Source organism: Apiospora phragmitis (assembly GCF_038363925.1).
Source record: "Apiospora phragmitis strain CBS 135458 chromosome Unknown utg000010l:1.0-9815664.0:1.0-9183399.0, whole genome shotgun sequence".
NCBI lineage: Eukaryota > Fungi > Ascomycota > Sordariomycetes > Amphisphaeriales > Apiosporaceae > Apiospora > Apiospora phragmitis.
In genome coordinates this window covers 3,195,785-3,218,773 of record NW_027117409.1, presented here as the reverse complement: position 1 = coordinate 3,218,773, position 22,989 = coordinate 3,195,785, and the positions used below count along the sequence as shown (strand labels likewise).

The 22,989-nt window shown below is 52.8% G+C and overlaps 8 protein-coding genes across 8 annotated transcripts; 4 read left to right on the top strand and 4 right to left on the bottom strand.

Annotated features, from left to right (window-relative positions):
- Nucleotides 1–345: 345 nt before the first annotated feature.
- On the top strand, nt 346–2,412 carry PG994_010766 (Tyrosinase; the record flags this gene model as incomplete). Its single annotated transcript, XM_066862175.1, has 5 exons — nt 346–560; nt 598–632; nt 693–823; nt 876–1,145; nt 1,201–2,412. 5 exons carry the CDS (start codon nt 346–348, stop codon nt 2,410–2,412), a joined length of 1,863 nt encoding a protein of 620 aa, XP_066711285.1.
- A 3,046-nt stretch (nt 2,413–5,458) lies between these two features.
- PG994_010765 (ammonium transporter) lies at nt 5,459–7,189 on the top strand (the record flags this gene model as incomplete). The annotated part of the gene is made up of 4 exons (XM_066862174.1): nt 5,459–5,578; nt 5,645–5,709; nt 5,771–6,531; nt 6,600–7,189. The coding sequence occupies 4 exons, from the start codon at nt 5,459–5,461 to the stop codon at nt 7,187–7,189; spliced, it is 1,536 nt and encodes a 511-aa protein (XP_066711284.1).
- A 630-nt stretch (nt 7,190–7,819) lies between these two features.
- Nucleotides 7,820–10,387, bottom strand: PG994_010764 (DNA polymerase; the record flags this gene model as incomplete). Its single annotated transcript, XM_066862173.1, has 1 exon — nt 7,820–10,387. The coding sequence occupies one exon, from the start codon at nt 10,385–10,387 to the stop codon at nt 7,820–7,822; it is 2,568 nt and encodes an 855-aa protein (XP_066711283.1).
- A 518-nt stretch (nt 10,388–10,905) lies between these two features.
- Nucleotides 10,906–13,314, bottom strand: PG994_010763 (uncharacterized protein; the record flags this gene model as incomplete). The annotated part of the gene is made up of 6 exons (XM_066862172.1): nt 10,906–11,419; nt 11,521–12,077; nt 12,132–12,560; nt 12,626–12,929; nt 12,995–13,148; nt 13,209–13,314. 6 exons carry the CDS (start codon nt 13,312–13,314, stop codon nt 10,906–10,908), a joined length of 2,064 nt encoding a protein of 687 aa, XP_066711282.1.
- A 1,009-nt stretch (nt 13,315–14,323) lies between these two features.
- On the top strand, nt 14,324–15,156 carry PG994_010762 (riboflavin transporter MCH5; the record flags this gene model as incomplete). The annotated part of the gene is made up of 2 exons (XM_066862171.1): nt 14,324–14,357; nt 14,438–15,156. 2 exons carry the CDS (start codon nt 14,324–14,326, stop codon nt 15,154–15,156), a joined length of 753 nt encoding a protein of 250 aa, XP_066711281.1.
- Nucleotides 15,157–15,859: 703 nt separating this feature from the next.
- On the bottom strand, nt 15,860–17,557 carry PG994_010761 (phosphoacetylglucosamine mutase; the record flags this gene model as incomplete). Its single annotated transcript, XM_066862170.1, has 3 exons — nt 15,860–15,946; nt 16,020–16,850; nt 16,901–17,557. The coding sequence occupies 3 exons, from the start codon at nt 17,555–17,557 to the stop codon at nt 15,860–15,862; spliced, it is 1,575 nt and encodes a 524-aa protein (XP_066711280.1).
- Nucleotides 17,558–18,677: 1,120 nt separating this feature from the next.
- PG994_010760 (Crossover junction endonuclease mus81) lies at nt 18,678–20,442 on the top strand (the record flags this gene model as incomplete). Its single annotated transcript, XM_066862169.1, has 2 exons — nt 18,678–19,413; nt 19,439–20,442. 2 exons carry the CDS (start codon nt 18,678–18,680, stop codon nt 20,440–20,442), a joined length of 1,740 nt encoding a protein of 579 aa, XP_066711279.1.
- Nucleotides 20,443–21,112: 670 nt separating this feature from the next.
- On the bottom strand, nt 21,113–22,446 carry PG994_010759 (Type I protein arginine methyltransferase; the record flags this gene model as incomplete). Its single annotated transcript, XM_066862168.1, has 5 exons — nt 21,113–21,591; nt 21,647–22,088; nt 22,160–22,179; nt 22,254–22,267; nt 22,367–22,446. The coding sequence occupies 5 exons, from the start codon at nt 22,444–22,446 to the stop codon at nt 21,113–21,115; spliced, it is 1,035 nt and encodes a 344-aa protein (XP_066711278.1).
- Between the last annotated feature and the right edge of the window lie 543 nt (nt 22,447–22,989).

The window sequence follows — 22,989 nt, the reverse complement described above, 5'->3', positions numbered from 1 at the left end:
TGAACAGTCACAGCAGATCTGCCTCTCAATTTAACTGCTTGCTTCAGGATGCGGAAGGGACTGGATCGTAAACTCAATGTGTATTCACTCCTGATCATCTCACCAGTGAATGCTTCATTACTATCCGGGGCTTGCTTGTCATTACACAAAAGATGCGGTTGGTTTTCTGATTTCTCATCTGTATTCAATTCCCTGTACAATCGTTCTGGTCTTTATTTTGGATCAGCCTGACTGCTCCTTTTCGCTCATTCCCTCTTGCTCTCTGAAAGTCGCCTTTCGTACGCTCGTTCCCAAAACCACCCCGCAACAATCGACATTACGCGTGCGTTTCCTTCGACAAGGACCATGGATCTCCTCCTCTTCTTCATTTTGGTTCTATCAGTCTTGGTCGTTCCTCGCGTTGATGCGAGATACGATTATGGTCGTGATGTCCGTCGCGCTTTGCAGAGGCGTCAATCTACCCAACCAGCAATCACAACAGGAGCGCCCCGAATCAACGGAACCATTCCCTTCAGGACGGAGATCCGAAAGCTGGAGGAGTATCACGAACAATGGAATTTGTACATTCTGGCCCTGAGACTGGATGCAGTTCACCAGTCAAGACGACCCGTACTCGTGGTACCGCATGGCTGGTAAGTCGAGCTTCGGCAGTACTGATCTGAGCCTGTGATATCGTGACTGATATTTTGCAGGCATACACGCAGCTCCCTTTGTCGACTATGGCGGCGTCGCAGCACTGCCAGATGGCGGCCTCAACGGATACTGCACCCATGTATCCAATCTCTTCCCAACCTGGCACCGCCCCTATCTGGCTTACTTCGAGGTTAGTATTGTCGTAGAATAGTGTCCGTCCAATACTGACACATGGTGCTCAGCAAGTAATGTACAACATCGTCCAGTACATCGCGTCTCTCTATCCCGTGGGACCACAGCGGACTCGATTTCAACAAGCTGCCCAGACCTTCCGCATGCCTTACTGGGACTGGGCTGCTATGCCGCCTAGTGACCAGAGTTTGCTTCCCCTAAGCATCGGCGGCGAGCCAGATATCATGGCAGACGGTCCCAATGGCCCGCAGCTTATTGCCAATCCTTTGTTCACGTATACCTTCAAGCCACTGGACCCTTCAGTGTTCCCCGAGTTTCCAGTAAGCTTGATTTCTTCCATCAGGGTCAAGGACACCAAAACTAATAAAGACTTAGTTCTTTGAATGGAATAACACGAAGCGGGCTCCTACTCCCTCTAATAGCCCGAGGGCTATCTCGAATAATTCCGATGTCGCACGTATGTTGGATGCAGGGCTGCCCCAATATCAGACACGCCTCTACAACCTGTTCGCCAACAACGGAAACTATAGCACATGGAGCAATGAAGCATGGATACCGGACGCTAGCAACTCTTCATATGACTCAATCGAGTCTCTCCACGACACTATCCACATCGCAGCTGGCGGTGACTCGGGTCATATGGCTATCATAGCTTATTCGGCCTTTGACCCGATATTCTTCCTCCACCATGCCAATGTAGACAGGATATTTGCTATGTGGCAGATCCTCCACAACGACTCGTGGGTTGAGCCAATGGCGGCCCTTCAACCTACTCGTACCATCTCGTATGGAGACAGTCAAAACTCCAGCACAAACTTGACGCCGTTTTTTGCCCACGATGGTCAGTTCTGGACCTCGGATATGGTACGAGATCACCAAGTTTTCAACTATACGTATCCCGAGGTCGCCTCCAAGAATCGATCAGAGGTCATTACTGCCATCAACAAACTCTACACGGACTTCAGCGCGGCCAGGCTGTCCATTAAGCCCGGGCGCAGACGCCATCTGAGAAGCGAAGGATTTGCAAACTCGACCGAGTCGAGATTGGGATCGAATAAGAGCACAAAAGGGGCGTTTTGGAATAAAGGCACCCCTGATGTGTCATTCGTCAACCGAATCATCAAGGCCGGCCACTATAATGAGTGGGTTGCGAACATCGTTGTGAACAAGCATGCCATGAACACTTCGTTCAAGATACATCTATTCCTAGGAAGGATCCCCGATGACACTTCGACATGGGGATCAAGCCACGATCTTGCTGGCAGTTTGGGAGTATTTGCCGGGCAGATGACGGGGTTCGGCAAGCAAGGACGCCAGATATCTGGTACTATTCCTCTGACTTCGACACTCATCGACCACGTCTATGACGGAAAACTCCAGAGTCTTGACTTGATGGATGCGGAGGCGTATCTGCGAGATAATCTCGAGATACGCGTTGTTGCCAGCAACGGAACGGTCGTGGAAACCAGCCAGGTAGACGGCTTAAAAATCAGTGTAGCGAGCTCTTACGTGAAATCTGCCAAGAGCAACGCTGAACTGGCAAGCTGGGGGAGCGTGGCGTCACGTTTTGACCTCTACGCCCCCTAAACTCTTACACGCGAAACTCCGTCCACGACTCGGCGGTAATAATCAGCGTGAGATCGCGATTGCACCTAAGAGGCCGATATGGCTAAATAATATTTCTCAGACTATGCCCATTATTAATGCAACGGCTGATGATGCGATGGGTTGCTAATCTTACAAGAGGTTAATGAGGTTGTTCCCATCTCTATCCACAAGATGCGATGACATTGAGTCGACATACATAGCTTGCGTTTCGTTTCGACTCTGTACTTAAGCCTCTGCACATTCGAGTCGGTGTAAACTACGAGGAATGGCCGTCTTTGGAAGCCGTATAACTTCAGGATGAGAATGATATATATAAGAAGCTGATTCACATCCGCACCAAAAGCACGGGAAGAGTGACAAGAGGAAGTGACCAGTCGACTAGAAAGCAGATGGATGATATTCTATCAACAGAGCCTTATACAGTTCACACCGAGAATCGCGGATATATTTAACCACGTACCATATATCCCCGCTCTGTTTGTTAGCTGCGTTCGGGGGAAACGTTGGTATGTTTAAGCCTCGCGGGAGGCGCCGAGACAGTCTCGAACGCCTGAGCGGCGGCCCTACTGATGGTGTAGCGAGCGAGGCCAATAAACAGACCAGGCAGCTAAATGCACCGTTGTTTTCCAATCCATAGCAAGACGCGAGTGAAACGTATCCAGCCAAAGCCACAGCTCGTCTGTAAAGGCCAAGTAACAGCGGCTCTTGCATAGCTTGCTAACCTATATGTCCGTGTATGTACTGTTATGACTCATCATTTGGGACACAAGTCGATCCCCCACGGGGCCGGCCACCCCTCCACTTGCGAAACGAGATAGATGCGAGAGTCGAAGGTGTGGGAAAAGGATGAACACAGGGCGTTTTAGTGGTGAGTGGTAGAATCAGAATCATGTCAGAAGCATGCGATCGATGCTCAGGTCTTGTCCGGAATACTCCTTCCAGGAGTTTCATAAAGAAGGGGAGAGTTTATCGGCCCGGCTGGTGTACATAAATACAGTAATACTGTACCCTGGATCAGACAAGGTGCTAAGCCCCCCGGGGATGCATACACTGTAGGTTAGAGGTCCGGGAATGGACACCTTCCGGATGAGGTCAACGGCTGGGGCTTGGGGAGGGTACCGACTGGCTGGTTGTCCGTGGTGGAACTTCAGGCACCGGCGGAAATAGAAAAAGGGGAAGTAAGCTGGATTTCGGCAGATATGCACCACTGGCAAGCTCTTGGTTCCTGGATGACATGCATTTATTTTTGAGGGTTTAATCTTGACCTGCAGTGAGGAAATCCAATTACAGTAAAAACAAATAGTAGCAACTTGTCGAAGCGATCTCGGCTGGGCTGTATGTACACAACACGCGATATGGAACAGGATGGAAATGGCCAGTTCACTGCCGTGCTGCGTGTTACTTTCGGGGAGGGAGCATCGTACCATACCTCAACTCAAATTCATTGGAAGGATACAAGGTGAGGGAGGTGGGATGTGAGGTGCGCGCCACCAAACCTGCCCGACATGGCCCTTCTTACATAGATGTTTGCCCGAACAAGTTTGCTTGACACGGCATGTCAGGAACGGTTTCAGGGACCTTAATAATAAGGTTAAAATGACCAGAAGCCTCTCTTTTTCCTTCTTTTGCTTTGGTCTCCTGCATGACATTGAACAGAGGGTGTGGTACTACAACGGCCGTCCTGTCTTTTTTTCCGGACGGGTAAGGCTTACTTACATCAAAGTTCAACGGCAACAGTCGATTTCTGGCCTTCATGCGATGGAGCAGTGGACAACTGACACAGGATAGGATATGATAGAGTCGGTCCATGTTCCCTCCCCCGCACGTCCACCTTGCAGCCAATAGGGAAGCGATGTCTTATCTTGCTACACAGCGAGGTAAGTCTTGGGGCTGCTCAGTCGGGTTTAGCTCGATTGGCAACCTACTACATATCGAACCCCCCCCGACAACTTCAATGTCCAATGCGCACGCAGACATACATGCCTTGATGACTATTGGGTCTTCACTTTATGACCATCAAGTATTTGCTTTTTCTCTCTCCCATCTCGGTTTGGCGGCGTGCATCTACTGCATACTAGCAATATGCAACCAGCATTACGACATGGGCTCCTGGGAAGACGCGCACAGCTGCTGGGGACATATTCCCTGCCCAGGACAGAGTCTCGTTTCTGCTGTCGGCCAATGACAACCGTTCACAAGCCTTCCTCGCAACGTTCCATTCTCTTGGGGAGCGGTGGGCCAAGAACGCAATACCAACCAGGGCTGATCGTGCTGATCCGGCAATTTGCAATCATCCATGCAGTGCTCGATCTGCAATATGAGTGAACGAGAGCGAGAGAGCGAGAGAGAGAGAGAGTAAGGAGTAACACTGACTGGTGAGATTCCGTCGTTGTCATACCAAAAGCTAAGTATATACATAACTTTGCCATTGCAGAGAATATCAAAAACCTGCAGCTTGTGTTCCTTTCCTTTCCTTCCTTTTGCTCTCCTGGACTTTCTTCCCCGTTACTGTCCGAAAAGATTGTACCGCCACCTTCTTTTCCATCGTCACTCGCGACTGGGATTTTGTCGTCCCAGCCCTCACTTGTGTAACGCCTCGCAGAAGCTAGTGTTGTGCAATGTTCCTCACTGCCAAGCTGGTACACCGCGAGACCTGTGTGATTGGCTGCCGGAGAAGTTGCTTCTTCTGCAGTGTGCGGCCCTCTCTCTCTCACGACCACGCACTTCTCACCCGTTACGACATCAGCCCATTCCTGCAAGCTAGCCTGCCGTCTTTACCTACTCTGCTGTAGCAGTTCAGGATATTACAGTAGTCTTGCTACCCCACGTCTGCACTCCTTCGGGGGATGGTATGCCATCTCACCTGGCTGAAACTATCCTTGCGACCCTCCCGGACTTAAGTGCCTGTTCTTCTTGGTAATAGAAAACCGAGGCACCCCCCCTCTTCATTCTTCGTTGTTACGTCAAATACGAACTATATATTTTTGTTGAACTTTCGCTCCTGGTTGGGCTCAATATCGTCAACATGGTGGTACTCGAGGGCGTCGACCTGGACGCCTTGAACTATGTCGTCAAGGCGCCATACAACGGCACAGGTGAACAAGGCGGTAATCCCATGACGGATAACCTGAACATATGGTATGAGGTACGGCACACCTGCCCCATAACCGCTAGGGTTCTGTGATCTGACTGACGATTTTGGTGATGCTAGAGCGGTGACATCGGATGGATGATCACAGCAACAGCCCTTGTTCTGCTGATGATACCTGGTGTTGGGTAGGTAGAACACCCACAGCAGACGGCTTCGTCACGGTAACAACTAACACGAATCTTCTAGTTTCTTCTACTCGGGCCTTGCCCGAAGAAAGTCGGCTCTTTCACTCATTTGGCTTTCGGTCATGGCCACTGCCGTAACTTCATTCCAATGGTTCTTCTGGGGTTACTCCTTGACCTTCTCGCACACAGCTGGTCCCTATATTGGCAATCTAGCCAATTTTGGTTTCAAGGATGTCCTGGCCCGACCCTCTGTTGGCTCCAACAAGATCCCGGACCTGTTGTTTGCTGTTTATCAGGGCATGTTCTCCGCCATCACGGTAGCCCTTGCAACAGGCGCTGTTGCGGAGCGCGGCCGTATGCTCCCTTGTGTCATCTTTATGTTTATCTGGGCTACCATTATCTATGACCCGATTGCTTGCTGGACCTGGAATCCGAGCGGCTGGTCCAACAAAATGGGTGGTCTTGACTTCGCTGGTGGTACTCCTGTGCATATCGCATCAGGCGCGGCGGCCCTGGCCTACTCGATGATGCTGGGAAAGCGACGAGGACACGGGACTCACGAGCTCAACTATAGACCGCACAACGTCACGCACATTGTCATCGGCACTGTATTCCTCTGGGTCGGCTGGTTTGGCTTCAACGCCGGATCTGCTCTCTCTGCCAACCTGCGTGCCGTCATGGCTGCTTTCGTAACAAACCTCGCCGCTTGTGTGGGTGGTATAACTTGGTGTGTCCTGGATTACCGACTGGAGCGCAAGTGGTCAACTGTCGGGTTCTGTTCTGGTATCGTCGCGGGGCTCGTCGCTATCACGCCAGGCTCAGGTATGTTCCAATAGCTAGAAAAGATCACTGCCGTGCCTGGAATTCATGGGTTGACATGACGATCATAGGTTATGTGCCCTCGTGGGCCGCTGTTCCATACGGAATCCTCGGGGCTGGATTCGCCAACTACGCTACCAAGCTCAAGTTCCTTATCGGCATTGATGACGCGCTCGACATTTTCGCCGTACACGGTGTAGGGGGCTTAGTGGGCAACATCCTCACGGCATTCTTCGCGCGAGCCGACATCGCCCATCTCGACAACATCCAGACCATTGAGGGCGGATGGCTCAACCAGCACTGGATCCAGCTAGCATACCAGCTGGCTGACTCGTTCGCCGGCGGATCGTACTCGTTCTTCGGCACGTGCTTGATTCTGTTCATCCTGAACCTGATCCCCGGTCTGCAGCTGCGCGCCACCGAGGACGCCGAGATCCTGGGCATCGACGACGCCGAGATTGGCGAGTTCGCCTACGACTACGTCGAGCTGACCCGCGAGGTGCTGAACGACGCCGACGCCGATGCCGAGGCCGCGAGCCACTACTCGGGCGCCGACATGAACCCGTTCGACCCGCGCGAGAAGAACTCGATACCGCTCATGGACACGCGCATCTACGCCGGGACGTCGGCGCAGCAGCAGCAGCCGCCGCATGCCCGATGACTATCTGTGGACCTAAGGCGGTCCAGTCCCAGCCCTGTCGATCGATCGCCTACAGATAAGAGGAGTATGGTATGACGAAGTACATCCAAATTACGAATAAAAGACAGCTATGCGTGGACAGAATGTCACCCCTAGAGGTGGGATGTAATAATATAAGCTATGTCAAAAAGGTGGTATGTTGCGACTTGGTCGACTTGGAAACCGGGAACCTGCTCTTATGGTACGCATGTTTCTGTGCTGTATATAGGGGGGTGGGGGCTGGGGTATTTCTGGGCTTACTTATCTTTTTCGGTTTCATCACCTGTATGTAGTGTAGTACAGAGCATTCCAAAAGTCACCATATCACACTGCATTGCATGTATCTACCCGTCTTCGTCGCTGGCTGTGATTCTCTACTGATCAAAGCTATGCGTTTCGTCTCGAAATATCTACCGGTTACCACTCGAGTAGTTCATATATTGTCGTACCACTCGTTGAATTCGGGACTGCTACTGTCTAGTGGGGGGTATCTCAAATCTCAATCGAAAGAAACCAACGCATGCCAGAAAACAAAAAGCTCCTCCCCATCTAGATCATGAACTGGAAGCCCCGATCCGTTGGTCTAATTCGCTCTCCCCTCTCTCCTTTGCTTTAGCACCAACGCTCGTGCGGCTCGCGCCAATGCACGCCCAGATGGCGGAAGATCTTGCGCTCATACTCGCCCTCGATCAGCTCGCCCTCGGCGATCTTGACGTTACCCTTGCCGCGGAGCACGTCCCTATACAGGCCCCGCTGGTTGAGGCGCATGCCCTTCTTCTGGGCCAGCAGCCGTATGCTCCGGTTGAAGATGTCGTTGCCGGTGAAGTAGATGAGGGCGGCGCCGAGCTGCGACGCGGGGACGAGGAGCAGGTCGATACGACGCCAGATCGGACGCCAGCCATCCTTATTGCTTTTGTTGTTGGGTCTTTCGTGGCTGCCATCATTGTCGCTGGTGTTAGCGTCGTCGACCTCGCTGCCATCGTCGCCAGGATATTCGTCCTTGGGCAGCACGCAGCAGCCCTGCCATTTATTGCCGTCGGTATCGTCGACGTGGCTCTTGCGATGAGCGGCAAGGGCCACGGTCAGAAACCCCTCATTGGTCAGCTTCAAGACGAGCTCGTCCAGGAAGTCGATAAGTTGACCCGTGCTGGACATGCCCTGGCGGGTGATGATTATATCGATGTCACCGGAGCTGTCGGCGCCGCGGCGGTAGCTGCCCCCGATGATCAACTGTACATCACGGTCGATGGCTCGGGCGGCTCGCACGACGTGGGCTCCCAGAGCTTCCACTTCTTTGCGCGGGATCCGTGTGTTCAGCTCGTCGTAGTGATCGAGGCCGATCTGTTGGTTGGCCGTCAGATGCGCCTTCTCCCGAATATCGTCGAGCGTCCGGTAGCCCTGCCTGATCCAGCGGTCCGCCAGGCTGGGGCCGACGCCGTAGATCTTAGTGAACAATCCCTGTAGCTTGACCATGGGATCGTTCTGGAGGTTCTGGAGCTTTTTCACGCGGCCTGTTCTAGCGAACTCCTCGATCTTCTCGGCCGAGGACTTTCCGATGTTGTCGATAGCGATGGCCTCGGCAAACGTGAGAATCTTGACAGACTGCTGTTTGAGCGCACCTGCGGCCTTCCGAAATGCGTCTCTTCGAAAACGCTCATCGCCCTTCTTCTCGTATTCGTCTGCCATTTCCAGTAGGAAGTTGATTGTCTCCGCGTTGGGATTCTCCGACTCGACACCCTTGAGACCCCCTTGCATGCAAGCGAACGAAGATTGCCAGCCCTCGCTGCCTTTTGCCGCACTCGCGCCCGTGCGAGAAGTCCTGGTTTTCTTGGCTGGCCGTTCGTCTTCGGAACGATGGGGTTCATCATCATCATCGATATCTTCGGGTCTCTTGGATTCTTCGGTATCTTCGGGTTGAGGCGACTGATCTTCTTCCTCGCCAGGAATCACGACGTCATTTCCAAATTCCATGATGTGACCTATGCATTGAGATAACTCATCTTCGAAAGAAGACTTCTCGCTATCCATATCAGGTGGTGGCATTCTTGACCGAAAGCCTTCCTGATCTTTCCGCACATTGTCGACAGGGTTGCCTTCTTCAGACGTAGTTGAGCTGCTTGAATTTGCCCGAGATCTCAAAGAAGCCGCAACCGGCTGTGTAGATGGTATAACGGCATGTTCTGTGGACTGCGCAGCTGCTTGAGAGGCCAAATTACCACTCCGAGTAGTGATCTGAGATGATGTACGGCTCCTTTTGGATCGCCGCTCCTTCAAGACCAGAGATTGATCCGAACTCTGGGACGCCACAGCAGGATGGGCGTTGCTTTGCTGCGAAGCCGTCTTACCTGGCACCTGATATTTCTCTTGATCATGCGATACCAGGGTTCGGTGTGTCCAGCAATCGATAGGGAAGTCAGCGTTCACCACAATTTTCTTCGCAGGATCAACGTCGCCCTCCAACAGCGGCTTGAGGTCTGCATAGGTAAGTCCCTTGTCGACAATGATATGGGTCGCGTCCTTGAGGGATCTGGTCCAAGTAGCACCGTACTCCCTCGCCTTGTCGATGCGTTTTTTCCGAACGCTGTTGGCGTCGCTATTGGGAAAGAAGAAGAAGACCAGACCGGCAAAGCAGCGGTCGGCTTCCGGCACCATCTTGATGGGCACGTCCTTCTTGCGCTTGGGCATCTTGAAAGAGGGAGTCTCCTGCACGGATGGGGAGCCTGTGGCGCGGCGACGAAGGAGTCTGTCCGATACCCTCCTCTGGGGCTGCTGCTTGGAGCTTGCCTTTGTGGAGTCTGGAATGGGCGTATCTGTAATAGTAGACAGGTCAATCACCTCAGAGGCTGTTTCGCGGAGGTGCGGGACGAGATGGGAGTTTGGAGGCGTGCTTTTGATGATGCGACTGATTTCGCTGTTCTTTGTCGTCTGGACGGGATCCGAGGCGGTCCTTTTAGGCGTCGACACAAGGAAAGGCTTGGTCGCAGCAACCACCTGGTTGACCGGACGAGCAAGATCAGAACTCATTGAGTTTGTGGTTGCTCCGGCAGCAGCCTTCATGAAGGTCTTGGCTGCGTTGCGATGGCTATCCTTTGTGGTCCAAGTATCTTCGTTGCCATCTTCGGTTTGAAAGGCTTTGAGCTCTTGGAAAAAGGCGACCTTGTCGCCCAGCGCGGGCTCCATATCGCAGGTATCATGTAAGAATTACACACTTCAAACCATCTTTTTGAAGATATACTCAGCATATATAGTACATACCTAGGTAAAGTATATATATGAGGTGGTGTAAACCGAGTTGCTTTGATGGATACGTATGTAAGTGGTCGGCTGCTTGGATTTTTGGAGGTGTAGGCCCTGCGCGGTCCACTTATGTCATTAAATATAGGCAGCAATAGCAGCTTCCCTTGATCGCAGCAGTATCAAACAATCAAATTAAACCTTTCTTTACCGCCCCTCTTTTTTTTTGGCCAAAATCTTGTGATTTATTGATTGTTCTCTTTTTCTCGAACCCCCTAAAGGTATCTATATAAAATATTTAGATAGTAGAAAGTAGTAGTAAGTAGTGTGTTGCAGCATAAGCTACTTGGAATGGAAGACTACTAAAGGAAATTATTTTAGGTAATGTGCACCTTGGTCAGGTTGAACAAAACTATGTCTTCAGTGGGTTGTTCTGCGTCGCCGCTGGGCGTACAGGAATCGAGTCACTCCTCCTTTGTAGACAGACCCCCATTCCTCGTACGGCCCAGCGCCTCGATTAGCTTGACGCCCACGACGTCGCTGATCCCTCCCGCCGCTTGCTTGGTCCAGAAGAGGTCGGGGTCGGCCATGCGTACCGACTTGCGGCGTTCCATCAGGCCCACGTCCAGCGCGTCCCTGGTTTTGCTCGCCTGTTGCAGCTCATCGAGATACTTCTTCCGGAGAGCATACCGTTCGTTGCGCTCGCGTCGGATCTGTTCGGACCCGACTTTCTGAAGAACCGAGCGCACGACCCAGCGCAACAAAAGAAATGTGTGCTCGCTTATGAAGATGGTGATCGGGAGAGACCACCACGATACCCCTCCCCAGCGCTCCAGTAGCGTGGCCCCTTCATGGCCCTGTGTACCAAACATATGCACAATCGCTGCCGTGCAGATGCTCCCCATCCATGTCAGCGAGTCGAGCGAGTTGATCGTAGGCCGATGCCATCCATGCGGATTGGGTGAGGCCGCTGGTGTTCTAGGCAGATCTTGAGGAAGTCGGACCGGAGTTCGATCAAGTTGTTGATGAAGAAGCCCACCGAGACCAGAGGCCACACAGGCGAAAAGAGCGCAAGGTACCCGAACTGGATCACCATCTCGGATATATCATCCTGTACATTGTACGGCCCCAGACTGGCTTGCTGACGGACGCTTCGCAGGAATGCCTCCTCTGCTGGATCATCAGGTGCGAGGGCCTGGAAGGCACCATAGCTGGAGTTCCAGAATTTGTACTGGTGGTACCACCCTCGCAATTTGTGCATCAAGTACGGCATGACCATCTCCTCGAACATGTCCGAAGCTTGCCCAGTCACCGTCAGGGCAATAACCTCGTTCCGCAGACGATCCGAGTCTTCTTCAAACGGCGCAACGTTGAGCTTTGCTCCGACAAGAGCAGGCAGATGGGTCTGCATCCAAGGAACGAGCGAGCCCCCTAAAGGCACGTAGACAAACGCAGTGAGCAAGATAGGGAAGTACTGCACGATGAAGCTGAGGACAAACGTCTTTTGTGTGACGGACATCTCGTAGTGATCTTGCGTGCGGTGGTTCTCGAAGTCGGCCAGTGTCGTGGCGAAGTCTTCGAGAAAAGATCTAGTGTAAGGCAGGCATGCAGCCAGCACCAGAGTTGGGACGTATTCCTGCAATCATGAGTTTTCCGTCCCTCTTAGCACGGGACACTGATCGCGACTTACCAGATAAGACTGATATGGGCCTTGGTACGCTTCGGAGAGAAGAATCTCCATAGCATAGACGGCGGTGATGGTAAAGCCAAGTACCAGGATGGCGAGGACAAAGAACGGAATTTGGGCCATTTGCCTCGCTATCGACTTCCACCTGGGGTAGAGGTGCTTCTTCCTGCCTGCAGAGTCCACGACAACCTTCTCGTAGTGATAGGTGGGCCGGTTTTGCTTCAGAGAGCCGACCCCTCGGACGTTCCAGCGTATACTCAAGTCATCTTGCTGGATCTTCCAGTACTCGAGAAATATGGTACACCCTAAAAGGGTGACGATGGCGTAGACGAGGGAGTACTTGGGGAGGAACGCCCAGGCCAAGACTCCTGTGACGGCCGGGAATGTCAAAAAGAGCAGATATGTCTGCATGTAAGCAAAGTAGAAGGCAACCTGGCGTCATCCAACAAGGTTAGTCCTCAACCTAGAGACGAATGCGAGGGACAGCTTGGACAGACCTTGGAACCGAACAAATTGCGTATCTCGTCGAAGTCCTCTTTAGTGAGAAACATCTTCTGGCTCAAGTGTTTGAGCAACGCTTTGTTGGCTGGTCCATTGTGAATGGGGAAGATGGACTTGACATTCTTCCACTTGCCAAGGCCAGGAGTGATAGCAGCACCGCCTTGTTCCTTTTGCCAGTTGACAAGATGGTAGACGGAGAGGACACCCTCGGCCTCAAAGGTGTCTTCCAACGCATCTCTCTGGTGCCTCTTGCCGACTTGAGGCTGGGTCGAAGTGATTCCCCACAACCAGTCCTTGACTCTATAGGCCCCCGTTCAGTCAGTATACGGCAAATATAGGACAGGGCCCAGCCAATGCATGCTTACCTGGATTTGTGCATCTCATCATTGAGCAATTCGGTAGGAACTCGGACGAAGACCAGGAGCGAATGGTCCTCGCCAGCACGGACTTCTGTCTGCAGCCCGGCCTCCTCCAGGTCGTTGACTAGAGTCCTGAACTCCTCCTTGGCCGTCTCATCGTCTGGCAAGAGTATTAGGATTCGGGGAACACAAGACGGGAGTGGGGGAGAAGTAGACGTACCGACATCACTGAAATCGTAGTGAACTACGTATTTGTCGTGAAAAGTCCTGTTCAAGACGGTCTGGTCCCGATCGCCAAAGGTGCCCTGCCTCTTGAACAAAAACATCTCGGACGACATAGATAGTTCCCCGCTTCAATGAAGCGGTGAACGTGATCTACGGGTTGCTGTGCTATATAGTCTTGCCCACGATAGCCAGCCCACACTCGAGAATGGATCAGGTTAGGCAGTGTATGCAAGTGATGGATGGGAGGAGGAATGTTGGTAACCTAAAGCAAAGAAGGCCGGCAGGCAAGCAACGCTGTTCACACACGTTCAGCTCAGGTTTAGGAGGACCAGAGGACCCTGAGAATTGAGGGATACGCAAGCCGGTCCACTTCGAGAGCCGCACCGCCGAGACGCACGGTCAGCCCTACAATGCAATAGGCCGGGTCAGCCAAGCAAACTGGGACCAACCGCCAATTAAACACTTACGTCACCCGGCTATCCGGCAGACAGTGGCAAGCAGGCTGTGGAATTCCCTACATCGAGGTGACTTGGTATTGGGTATTTGGATAGTCCGTACATATTTATGAACCAGATGGACGCATGATTCTTTACTTAATTTTAAAAAAGTTGATTAACTTTAATTATTATAATTAGTACTATGCTTTAAAAAAGAATAAGTAGGTTTAAATACTAATAATATACTACTTAAACCCATTTTTTAAGCCGTACTTAGCGGTCAAGGGGATATGATCTACCTTAACAGGGCTACACCATGTTATTAAGCGAGTAATAACATGAAGCTAGGATGACCTAGGCCTAGCTACGGGAAGGTAGGCCAAGTACTGGACCAAGAGAAGAGGCTCGATTCACATCACATGTCCAAATCCAATTCCCAAGGGCATGGGAATAGGCATTAAAATACAGCGGGGCACATGCTTTGGGTTTGGCTGGGTATCACCAATACTGATTTATGGTGGGGTCACAGGTGTACAGAAGGATAAGGTAATTGAGTGAGACCTTTTTATCGTCATCACCACGAGTGTACTACTACGTACAGCGGAACGGAATCTCGAAGTTCTGGAAGGGCTACCTACCTAGAGCAATTGAAATCCATCGTCCCACAGACACCATGTTCACCGGCCTCGTCGAGGAGATCGGGGTACGTTCCTTCCCAAGTCCCCTTCTTCCGAGAAGCCAGCAAGCTGAACCCAAGCCCAACTCCCGCGCTCCCCCCAAACTACAGAAGTCTCCGAGCTCAACCCCCAAGATGCCACCGGCGGCACCTCCCTGACCATCAGCCTCCCGGCGGCCTCGACCCTGCTCGCCGACGCGCAGCTGGGCGACAGCATCGCCGTCAACGGCGTGTGCCTGACCGCGACGTCCCTCACGACGGCCGACCCTAACGCAAAGCCGAGCTTCACCGTCGGCATCGCGCCCGAGACGCTGCGCCTGACGAACCTGGGCGCCCTGACCCAGGGCTCGCGCGTCAACCTCGAGCGCGCCGTGCGGGCCGACACGCGCATGGGCGGCCACTTCGTGCAGGGCCACGTCGACACGACGGCGGCCATCGAGTCCGTCACCGAAGACGGCAACGCCCTGACGTTCCGCTTCAAACCCGCCGCCCCCGACATGCTGCGCTACATCGTCTTCAAGGGCTACGTGACCATCGATGGTACGAGCCTGACTGTGACCAAGGTCGACGACGACGCCGGCTGGTTCGAGGTCATGCTCATCGCCTACACGCAGGAGAAGGTCGTCGTGGCCGGCAAGAAGCCCGGAGACACGGTAAACATCGAGGTCGACGTGCTGGCCAAGTACGCCGAGAAGAGCATGCAGGGCTACATAAGCTCCAAGGTCGGCGGCGGCGGTGGTGAGCCCGGCAGCGAGCCCGCCCTAAAGTCCATCGTCGAGAAGATGGTGCAGAACGTGGTAGCTCAAGCCATGGGCGCGCACTCTGCTTGAGACAACAAAGATGCAAGTGTATACGAGCAGTGAGCCATCAGCTATTCCGATGCCATTGATAATTCCATTGGCAGCTAATTAATCCGTAGCTGTTTATTCCGTTGCCAACCAGTTATTCCGCGACAGCATGGTATAATGGGAAATTACGCACCGCACACGAAGAGTCACAGGAGTAATAGCAGCTTGTCCAAGTGTCCTCAAATTGATTATCCTAGGGTTCACTACCATCCAGGAATTGCATACCATAGCGCATTCATTTTGAGCGCGTTCATGCCATCGTTGTAATCCTCATCATCCAAAGCAAAAGACAGGTCGGAATCATATCATGCTGGTTTTCGAGATTGGCAGATTCCATTCTGCTGGATTAGGCTCTAGGGGTTCCCGATCTTGGCCGTTGGAACGAGGTAGGCAATGATTGCTTCCCGGCTACCTTGTGTATAGATGAGCTCTGGTATGAAAGCCAGAAGAATTTTGTTTATTCCCTACTACGAATGAAGCTAGAAAAAACCGTGTTCATAACATCGTATCTTCTTACCACCGCCCATCGGAAGCGGCGGGTATAATCGTTCTACCATCCGGTCCATTTTTCCCTTGTTCGTCAGCCGGCGTGTTCTAGAAAATGAGGGTCCTATTATAGCATCGATCCGTACTGCATAAGGGTTACTGCGTCTTCGTTATTTCCTGCCATGCGAAGCGCAGCTTCCTATGCTCCGCCGTAAGTCTTCACGATGTGGGCAACCTTGTTAGCCAGGTCGTCAGCCTCTGAGCGGGTTGCTGCCCTCAGCATATACTCTGCATGCCTATGAACGAAATGTTAGATTCAATTTCAAGTAAACTCCGCATAACCCCGCTCCGAAACTTACATTCTCTGTACCGCTGGCACGCGCGAATGATCGTGCGTTGGTATACTTCTTGACACACTGATCAATCTCGTCCTGGCATCCGGGAGGGTGCGAAAGTCTTCTTTCAGCGTCCGTAGTCTGGAAGAGATCCTTGTTGCCGACCTCGACGCGAACGAGGCGGTTGGGGAGATCCTGGTAGGTCATGGCCCAGTCCCGGAGACCCCAGCCCTTGTGTGCCAGAATAACCTCGACCATCAGCATGTCGGAAATGGCATCGCCGACGGTCTGGTTGATCAGGTCGGCCAGAGCGCGCAGTGTGTCCAGCGCCTCCTTCTGGGCGGGAGACTGGGGCTGTTTCTTTTCGAAGGTCTGGACCGCATCGGTGGAGAAGAGAACAGTACCGTGACCATTGGCCTCGAAGTAAACGCCGATGTCGAAGGCGCAAGCAGCGTGATGCAGATGCTTCACACCGGTAGGCGTGCAGACAACAGGCAATTGAAGGTGTTGCTCGACATACTTGGTGCTGGCGCCGTTGGCGTAGGCAGTCTGCACGACACCGATACGTAGCTCCCCATCGAGACCAGCGGTTCGGAAGAGATCTGCGATGAAGGATGCGGCAAGAGTGGCAATGCGGTCACCATCGAACATGAAGAATTGGGTCGTCTCCGGGTCAATCCAGTAGTAGATCAGGCGGTCAGCATCGCCGTCAAGAGAGCACCATCGGCCACCAGGCTGAGGCTTGGGGTTCGGGGGAGCTCGCTGTCTCGTCTTGACGAAGTCGGCGCCGCAGTCCAGGTTGAGAACCTCGGGCTTGAGTACATCGTCGTTCACGGGCTTGCACTCAAGGCCGGTCTTGAACGGGTCCATAAGCTTCAAGGTTCCTTGAGCTTTGGCCCACCCACACCGTTGGCACAATCCACCGTCAAGGCTCCATTGGCTTTCTTGTTCTTCATGGCACGCTCCCAAGCACTGTTGATCTTCTTGTAGTAGCCAGCCTCGCTCACCTCGCCATACGAACTAGGGGTGCCTTCGGTGTTGACACATCGGGTCAGGTAGTGGAGCTGGGGCGTGGTCAGGACCTTGTAGTCGACGAAGGAGGTCTGGGTAGCGGAGCAGGCGTCGGAGAGGGCCTGGAGGAGCGTGATACCCGAAGGACGGGTGTCTCGGCCGGCAATGACCTTAGCGCCGGACATGAGATCGACCTTGAGCTGCTCGGCCAGCTGAAAGAAGGTGTCGGCGACGAGTTCGTGGGTGGGGCAGTTGACCAGCTGAGTAGCGTAAACCTCCCACTCTTGCTCGAGCATGTCGCCCATGGGGTCGACGATCTTGACGCCGTTGTCCTTGGCCGGGTTGTGGCTGGCTGTGATCATGACGCCGATGGCCTGGCCGCCCAGCTTCCGGCTGCGGAGGGCAGACAGTAGGCCGACGCGGAAGGTAATACCATCCAGGAGATCGGCAGCCATTCTGAAGCCGGCGGTGCCATAAGTGTAGAGCTTGCCATCGGGCAGAGCCACGATGTCGTGCTTCTTGGAAGCGGCAATGATGGAATCTCGCTCCATGGTTGGACAGAGCAGAGACCTGGTGGTAGGACGAATTTGAATGTATTAGCTTGGGCTGGGTTTTGTCCGGGCTGGGAACCGGAGGTAGGCAATACTCAACCTGTTCGATCTAGGTCGAGATGAGAGAAAGGATTATGACGAACCGGATATCAACGTGATAAAATAGTGGAGGCCTCCAAGAAAAGTGCTGTGGGTGAGGAGAAGGAAGAGGAAGAAGCAAGTGCTCGCAGAAGAGGGACCAGAATCACGCGAACTCTCAAATGCAGGCCAGGCCAGGTCAGTTAATCAATGCCTCGATTAATTGGAAAGACGGGATCCTGTATGTATGGAGAGAGTGGGATGAAACCACAGCTAAAAAGAGACCATCTACCAAGCCACGTTGCGCCAAAGCTTGCATCCAATGCAAGTCGGTGTGCGTTTCTATTCCCAATTATTACCTCAGAATGTCACCGGGCAACGAGAGGAGAAGCGGCCAGTACATAGAGCTAACTGTAGTTTCCAGGCGTATCCAGGGCCCTCTCTTTCTGTGTGCATAGCATACATACGGTACAGTTGTGATGAGGTACAGCGTACATACAGTACAGCGGGCTGTCCGTCTGTTGCAACACTGTCCCTGCAGGTGCTGCACTGTTGTTATTGCATTGCCCCTCACTCACCTGCGCGTATTATTCCTTCGACCTGCCCCGCCATCGTCCTATTAGCGACACTACCGACACTACCAGACTACCTAGGTGCACACTAGAACACCGTACTACTACGCCCGGCGCTATACTCAAAACGCCGACACCTGCCCCCTATGACGGCTCCTTACATAATAGCTGCATGTGGAACTTGTTTTTTTTTCTTCCTTTCCGCGCTTTTCTCTTCCACTGTTTTGGACCCTAGATCCGTCCGGAACAAGGGTCTCGATTAATAGCGACCCGATCACATGACCTGGCGTCTTTCACCCGAACTCCATGACGCGCTTTCGTCGCGTCTTCGCTTGTCCCAACTCCTTGATACGGCCTTCCCCCAAAACCACGAGTGCGGGGAATATTGTAGGGAGAATTCAGACGCTTAATTCGTCGAGATCATTGGGTAGAGCCTGTTCTACGAATCTCATGCATCCATTGATGCCAACATGCCAGCCGATGAGGAGAGCGTCAACCCGCTCTATCTGAGCTGGGTCAAAGAGTGGCTGGATAAAGCACGGGAGCACAACTCCAAGGGTGTTGTGACATATAAGAATGCCTACAACTCCTTGAAGGCGTGCCCTATGGCTTTCACGCATCCTTGCCAGCTCCAGGCGCTCAAGGGTTTCGGCCCCAAGCTCTGTGACCGTCTTACCCAGAAGCTGCAAGAGCACTGCGAGGCCAACGGCCTACCCATGCCGCAGAAGAAGCGTCGCGCTCCCGGCGTGGATCAGTCGAATGGCGTTGGCGACGACAATCTCGAAGATGAGGACGCCGCTGAAGCCAGGCCGGCCAAGAAACCCAGAAAGGCCAAGCCGTATGTGCCGAAGCTACGGTCCGGTGCCTATGCCCTTATCATGGGGATGACCAAGTCGATTTCGCCGAATGGGATGACCAAGTCCGAGCTCATCGAAGAGGCACAGCCGTATTGTGACTCTTCCTTCTCGGCTCCTTCAGACCCCACGAGCTTCTATACCGCTTGGAGTTCCATGAAGACCCTACTGGACAAGGACCTAGTCCACGAGCGTAGAGGCCCTACCAAACGCTATACCCTGACTGACGACGGCAGAGAAGTCGCCGCGCGAATCTATCAGACGGAGAACCCTGGCGCAACAGCGCTCCCCAGAAACCTAGAGCCCCCCTCCGCCAAGGGCAGGCTACTTCGAAAGGAACAGATCGCAATCCGTTGAAATTGAAGCTGAACCAGCAGCACCCCAGCCACAATCAGCCTATGCAGACTTGGTACCAACCACGGGCGGTCCCTCATCGAGTAGTTCCGCACTCCCCAATTTCCGGCCTATTTGCTTACGCCCTGGCTCCTTCACCGTACAACTGGTCCTGGACGTGCGCGAAATTCGCGCAAAGACCGATCGAGACTACATGCAACAGGAACTGGCTAAGAAAGGCATACCACCGATTGTCCGCTCGCTTGAGCTGGGCGATGCACTGTGGGTAGCCAAGTGCCACGACGCCCACTTCCTCCCTAGAACTGGGGCTGAGGGCGACGAAGTGGTTCTTGACTGGATTGTCGAGCGCAAGCGCCTGGACGATCTGATTGGCAGCATCAAAGACGGGCGGTTCCACGAACAGAAGTTTCGACTCAAGCGCTCCGGCCTCAAAAATATTATCTACATCGTCGAGGAGATGAACATCGATTCGATAAACAAGGAAAAGTACGAAGAGGCTGTCCAATCGGCCATTGCGTCGACTCAGGTGGTCAACGGCTATTTCGTCAAGAAAACCCAGAAGATGGACGACACGATTCGCTACCTGACCCGCATGACGTTGCTCTTCAAGAAGCAGTACGAATCCCGTCCGCTCTACGTCATCCCCACGGGTGTCCTGACCACACAGAACTACCTACCACTGCTCGAGCATTTGTGCGAGAAGGTCCCCGGCATGGACCACCACATCAGCTACCCGGCCTTCGCGTCCCTAGTTTCCAAATCGGACACGATGACCCTGCGTGATGTGTACCTCAAGATGCTCATGTGCACCCGCGGCGTCACGGGCGAGAAGGCCATCGAGATCCAGAAGCGCTGGAAGACGCCTCGTGACTTCGTCGAGGCCTTTGAGAAGTGCGGCGACACGGGAGACGTCAGTAAAAAACGCAAGCAGCAGTTGGTGGCTGGAGAGATAGGCAAGCTGTACGGCAGGAAGAAGATTGCAGGTGCCTTGAGTCAGAAAATCGCCGATGTTTGGGGTGACCCTTGAGGCTACTTCGACGGATCCGGTTATACAGTCTAATTAATGTGGTGTGGGAAATGCGTTAGGGGAGGGAGGAGGCTCAGATTGGAAGTGGGAGATGATACCATTATACTCAAAAGCTTCACAGCATCATGTACATTATAACGAAGCACATGTGTTTCCCACTAACGAGTCTTCCACTCGGACACGACGGGCCTAAGGTCAGTTTTGCAATTTGTGAGACAGCATCTTTGCTTCCCCAAACGCTTTTATACACTTCGAATGCACCATGATCACTAGATGGCAATAATAATAATGCGCAAGAAAACAGGTCTATTCTTCGTAGTAGTTTCACTCTATGGATCCACCACCAACTGACCCATCAACCTCTGAAAACATGTGGTATCTCGAGGGACGTGTGGGAGTTACAGTACGCCGTAATCTTCGTCAGTCATACGGCCTCTCGCCATTCCACGTTCCCTGTTCAAGCAATCCCAAACTCCTGCCCTATGCATATACGTGTTATGATTCAGCTCTCTATCAATTGAAGCTGCCATAACACTGTTTATAACGCAAAAGCCATGTGTGTATGAGCTACGCACATAACTATGCACTATTTATAAAGTCTCGCTGATAAGCCAACAACAGGCAGGAGTCCAGACCCCCTAGTCTCTCGACCCGGTATGAACATCTACTCCTAGCACATCTTGTACTCGCACTCACCCTTGGCGTTGCGAGTGCTGTCGGGAGTCTCAAGCTGGTACTGGATCTTGATGTCCAAATCGCGGCGGTTCTTATCGTTAGGTCGAACTTCGAGGTTGCACTGGACCTCCTCGCCCTGTTGGAGGGTCAAAACGTCTCTGAAGTAGAAAACGGTTTGTTTCCAGTGTGTGTACTTGGTGTGAGGTCCTGTGGAGAAGCGAATCGGCACATGGCAAGCCGTGAAGTCGATATCGAACCAGGCCACAAGGGCGTGGACAAAGTCGTCCCGTCGAGCGGTCAGCTTGAAGGGGATGGAGAAGGCAAGGTCTTCGACGGTGCACTTGTACAGATCCAGTGTCAAGATCGATGTAGGATCAGTCACAGCCGCCTTGACCTCAACTGTGTCAACGAGGGGCTCGGAAAGGGCGGTGTGCTTCAGGGGTGTGTAGTCGAAGCCGTAGACGTTGTCCCAAACTACAGAAAGTCAGCATTTAGTTATAACTTTGGCGCAGTAATCCGGCAAACTTACATCCTATTTTCTCGTCTTTGTAATCACCGTCTTCGATACCACACATGAAGATGGTGGCCTTGTCGGGGAAGATCAGACCATCCTTGTTCAGGTATCTGTCACGGGCGTAGAGCACGGTGTCGAGCATGGACTCGTACAGCAAGAAGTAGCCCATCCACTCTGAGATGATGATGTCCACCTTGGGGAAAGGCAGCTCAATCTCCTCCATCTTACCCTGGATGAGGGTGATCTTGTCAGACAAGCCGTTCTTCTCGACGATCTCCCGGGCCTTGAAGATGATCGTGGACATATCGACGCCAATGACATGTTTTGCGCCGGCCTTAGCAGCGAACATGGAGAGAATGGCGGTACCGCAGCCAACATCCAGGACGACCTTGTCCTTGAACAAATGCTTGTTCTGGACGATCGCATTCATGTACGATTTCGTGCGGACTTCGTCTTTCTATGGTAGAGGATCGCCGTCTATTAGCTGGGCTGCAAGTCGCAAAGGCTGAGGGAACCGCAAGTACATACCAACATCTCCTCGTGGATTCCTGCAAAAAAGAACACTGAGGTTAGCACCAAATCGAGAAAATAGCATCGAGCCATGCCGGAGACAAGGGCTTACCATGGTGGTTGTAACTGTTTCACACCAAAGGTCAGTGATCGTGTTCAATCTGGAAGCGCAGTACTTGGATAGACGGCGAGGAGGGGCAGCGGAATCCAACGATATGAACTTACCTGTTGAAGTAATGCTGCTCGGAATGGGCCATGCCCTTGAGCGCAAGCTCAGCAGCGGCGACGTCCTCGGGACCAGACATTTTGAGATGGTCTTTTTGCGAGTCTAGGAAATGGGGATGAGAAGGACGAAAAGACAGGCAGAGATGTCTGTTTGGCGCGCGCCGCTTTACTTTGCGTCGTCAGGCACAATTTTTCTTGGAGGGCACCTGAGCCGGGGGGTCTAGTTCGAGTTCCGCTTGATTTACTGCCCGCAAAACTGCCCGTCCCCATCAATTTGCGGCTACTTCCAGTAGGGGATTTTTTTGTTTACACACCGCCTGCCCCGCCGGAGCATCGGCCGAACGATCCTCCAATTTTCACAGGCGATTGCATACATACATTTGCCCATCACCGGAATGGATGGCAACCCCATGGCCAATCACAACCGCTGGCAGGATAGCTGTATAAATGGCGACGGAATAGTCGAATATAACAACGAAGAAGGAATCAGCTAAACCCTATGGTATATTTATACCAGTTGGATGTATCAAGAGGGTTAACCTGCCTTAAAAGTCATTCACCTCACCAGACATATCCCGAACTAACGATTATAGTAATTGACTGTAGTGAGATTTAGGTTTCAT